This window comes from Chanodichthys erythropterus, chromosome 13, assembly GCF_024489055.1.
Source record: "Chanodichthys erythropterus isolate Z2021 chromosome 13, ASM2448905v1, whole genome shotgun sequence".
Taxonomy (NCBI): domain Eukaryota; kingdom Metazoa; phylum Chordata; class Actinopteri; order Cypriniformes; family Xenocyprididae; genus Chanodichthys; species Chanodichthys erythropterus.
Genome location: NC_090233.1, coordinates 34,000,805 through 34,004,164, shown reverse-complemented (window position 1 = coordinate 34,004,164; position 3,360 = coordinate 34,000,805). Strand labels below are relative to the sequence as shown.

Genomic DNA, 3,360 nt, shown 5'->3' with positions numbered 1-3,360 from the left:
TTTATAAAGCTTTTGCACTTTTCTGTTTGAAACTTTTGTGCATTGCTTTATTGTATTTAAATGTTCTAAGGAAAAAAACCTTATTAAACCTTTTAATAGTATGACACTTTTTTTGCAACTTATTTCAATATCGGGTTAATACCCTATACCGTGATAAAAACTTTAGCAATTATCGCAACTTGAAAATATCATATGCCTAAGTAAAAGTTTTTCACTGTGCCACTAAAGAGAGTTTCTGTTGTTTGTAAGACAAATGTAACATCACTTATTTATTCCTAATTATTGAATTCTTAAATGATTACTTGTAATTTAGCACTTTTTTAAATCATTCAGCACATTCCAGTCCAGTTGATTCATCCAATAATACTGAAAGTACAATCTACTATAATACCACCTCATGTAACAAAGATTTAAGCTGATTTTACCCTGCCTTGCCTTACGTCTTTTCGTGTTCAGAGGTCAGAAAATCTCCAGAACAGCCTGGTAATGAAAAATGTCTCTTAAACTCACCACATCACCCTTCATTCATTCTGTATTCCTAGCAAATGTATACAGACATAAAAAATGCCTGCCAGTATGCAAGTCAGTGTGTTTTAATAATAAATACATTGACAGCTTGTCAAAAATGAAACTCTGACTGGCTGGATCATTTTAAATTAAAAGAGTAAACATCTTAGTTAAAAGTCAGATTTTTACCAAAACACAGCATTTATTAGGATGGCATGGCATCATTACTTTTGTATCCATCATAATTATAGTAGTAATAATAATATGGTTATCACAATATACATATGGTGGTGTGAGTGCAAAGAAGCCTAATTCTACATTCTTGACAGCAATCAGAAATAAAGTGAGACCTTATCTCCAGTGATATCAGGTCACGAAGACTTTTTTAACATTAAAAAAATACTGAGGATTTTATTCTGCAAGTCTAACTTAAGTTATTACAACTTTGCAATTTAAATATCTGCAAAACTGAAATTTGTCACTCCTGAGTCCTAATGATGGTTTATAACCTCAATATGAAATTTAATTTTGTGTTACAGGGATACTGAAATTACCAGTTCAAAAAGATGATAATATACAATGTGTTTCCCTTCTCTATCACCACATTGCAATGTGAACTACAGCAGTCCCCTTCTTCAGGAACACTTGGGCATGGTTTGAATCAAATCTCTACTGCTAATAAACACAAGCATATTATAAACACAAAACAAGGTCAGCCAGCACTTTGCTTGTGTTTTCAGTACCACACTTTGTACTGTGGATGGATAATTGTTTGCTATGTCCTCTGAGAAAGTCAAACATGGTGACTTGTTTACTTTTATTGGTTGATTGTTCATTCATTCATTAAGTATCCTGATTGTACAAAAAAAAAAAAAAAAATATGTATATATAATTGCATTGCTATGCATTGTACTGTGGCAGTCACAGTAACATGGAAATGACCACTGGGGGCTCCACCGAACCAATGCAGGAAGCAGCTTATTAATGTGCATGACAATTCATGGATGTAAAACTTTTCTGTCAGATTACCTGCACAGAATCAAGGGCTCTTTTAATGCTTGTCTGAAGCTCATTGGCTAACTGACATGACATGAAGCTTATCTGTCATTAGCTATGCAAAGTGGGCGGAGCCAGGGAGAAAGTCTTTAGCTGAGTGTTCAATAAAAGAGCCCAATCAGGCTTTTGTTATTCTCTGGGATATGTAAATATAAGAACTTCCTTTGCCCAAATATGGTATTGTTGATAAGAAATGTAAAGTAGTACACAAGCTGAACATTCAGATAATTCACAAAAATGTTGCAGTTGCATTGTGTTGATTCTCCTCTCCTTCATATGCAAGTTTCTTCATGTTTTGTCCTGGCCAGCAGAGGAGGGGGAGGAGTGTCACTGATATGAACTCATAAACAAGACTCAGGGCCTTGTACTTCACGGTAAGAGATGTTGGGAATAGAGGAAAGTGCATTTGTGATAAGGGTGTTCTGAATAAAAAGAACCTGATTTGCTTTGGAAGATAAACTGGGGCGGCACTTGGCTAAAAGAGTTCAACTGCGCAATTCTCTCACACACTCGTCTTTGAGGTGAACATCAGAGAGAACATTTTTCCATTCTCCCATTTTAGAGTCTGTTTATAAGTCGGGCAAATATATATATATATATATATATATATATATATGTCATTGGGCCGCAAACACACACACACACACACACACACGCACACACACAGGTGTTGACGACCTGTCTCCACTACCTCTGCAGACCCAAGGCCCTGATGAGTCCATGTAGAGGGTTTATTCCCCTTTTGTCTTTGTCTATCTGCAGAGTTAATCAAGTGTTTTGTGCGTTCAGAAAATCTCAGGACACATATTCCAGTCCTGTCTTTCTTTGGCCTCCCAGTAACCGCCCTTATAAACGTAGATAGTCTCTCCTGTCAATTCATCCGTCCTCTGGTGGAACCACAGTGGCCTGTAGCCCTCAAAGTCTCGTCCTGGAACACAAAACAATAAAATCACCAGAAGAACAGCCTAAGATCAGTCTGCTGGGACTAACCTGTTGTGGTTGATAACTGGAATTTATATTTTAATGGTATAAGTGGTATAGGTGTTTGAGGAATGAAACCCAACAAAATGTCACAGCGAGACCTTTGAGCTCCGCTCACCTTCATCTATGGCCTCAGAGGCCTCAGCTTCTCTCCTCCTCCTCGTAGCTCTCTGCTTCTCCTCTAGCCTCTGTTTCTCTGCGTTGGCCTCGTCCCAGCGTCCCGCTTCCATCAGCCGCTGGTCCGGCCTCAGCCTGCTGTCCGTCAAACACACACCCTCCTCTTCCTCGTTCAGGGTCAAAGCCAGAGAGGAGAAATGGTACATGTTCTCAGCATTTTCTCTGAGTGATGGAGAGAGGAGAATGAGAAACAAACAGAGAAATAAATGAAAGAATAAAACAAATGCATATGAAATAATCATAGAGAATCGCATCTGTTGTGCAAGGTCTTACTACATCTATAGTTAGTTGAGAAGTTAGTTTGGTGGGTAAGTAAGTAGTGAAGAAAGTAGTTAGTTAAGTAGGTAGTTCAATATGATATGTAAGCAGTTAAAGGGATAGTTCACCCAAAAATGAAAATTTGATGTTTATCTGCTTACCCCCAGTGCATCCAGGATGTAGAGGACTTTTTTTCTTCAGTCGAACGCAAATTATGATTTTTAACTGCAACCGCTGCCGTCTGTCAGTCAAATAATAGCAGTGATTGGGAACTTGAACAATAAGAGTCGAAAAAACTTCCATAAACAAATCCAAATTAAACCCTGCGGCTCGTGACGGCACATTGATGTCCTAAGACACGAAACGATCGGTTTGTGTGAG

At 38.0% G+C, this 3,360-nt stretch overlaps 1 protein-coding gene across 2 annotated transcripts in view; it reads right to left on the bottom strand.

The window, feature by feature from the left end:
- Nucleotides 1–602: 602 nt before the first annotated feature.
- osbp2b (oxysterol binding protein 2b) overlaps nt 603–3,360 on the bottom strand; it is a 90,798-nt gene continuing 88,040 nt past the window's right edge. For both annotated transcript variants that reach the window (XM_067406012.1, XM_067406013.1), the window contains 2 exons: nt 2,663–2,883; nt 603–2,491 (listed from right to left, as the gene is read on the bottom strand). In XM_067406012.1, coding sequence (XP_067262113.1) covers nt 2,349–2,491; nt 2,663–2,883 — 364 coding nt within the window. In that variant the 3' untranslated portion in view covers nt 603–2,348. The remainder of the gene's footprint in view (nt 2,492–2,662; nt 2,884–3,360) is intronic.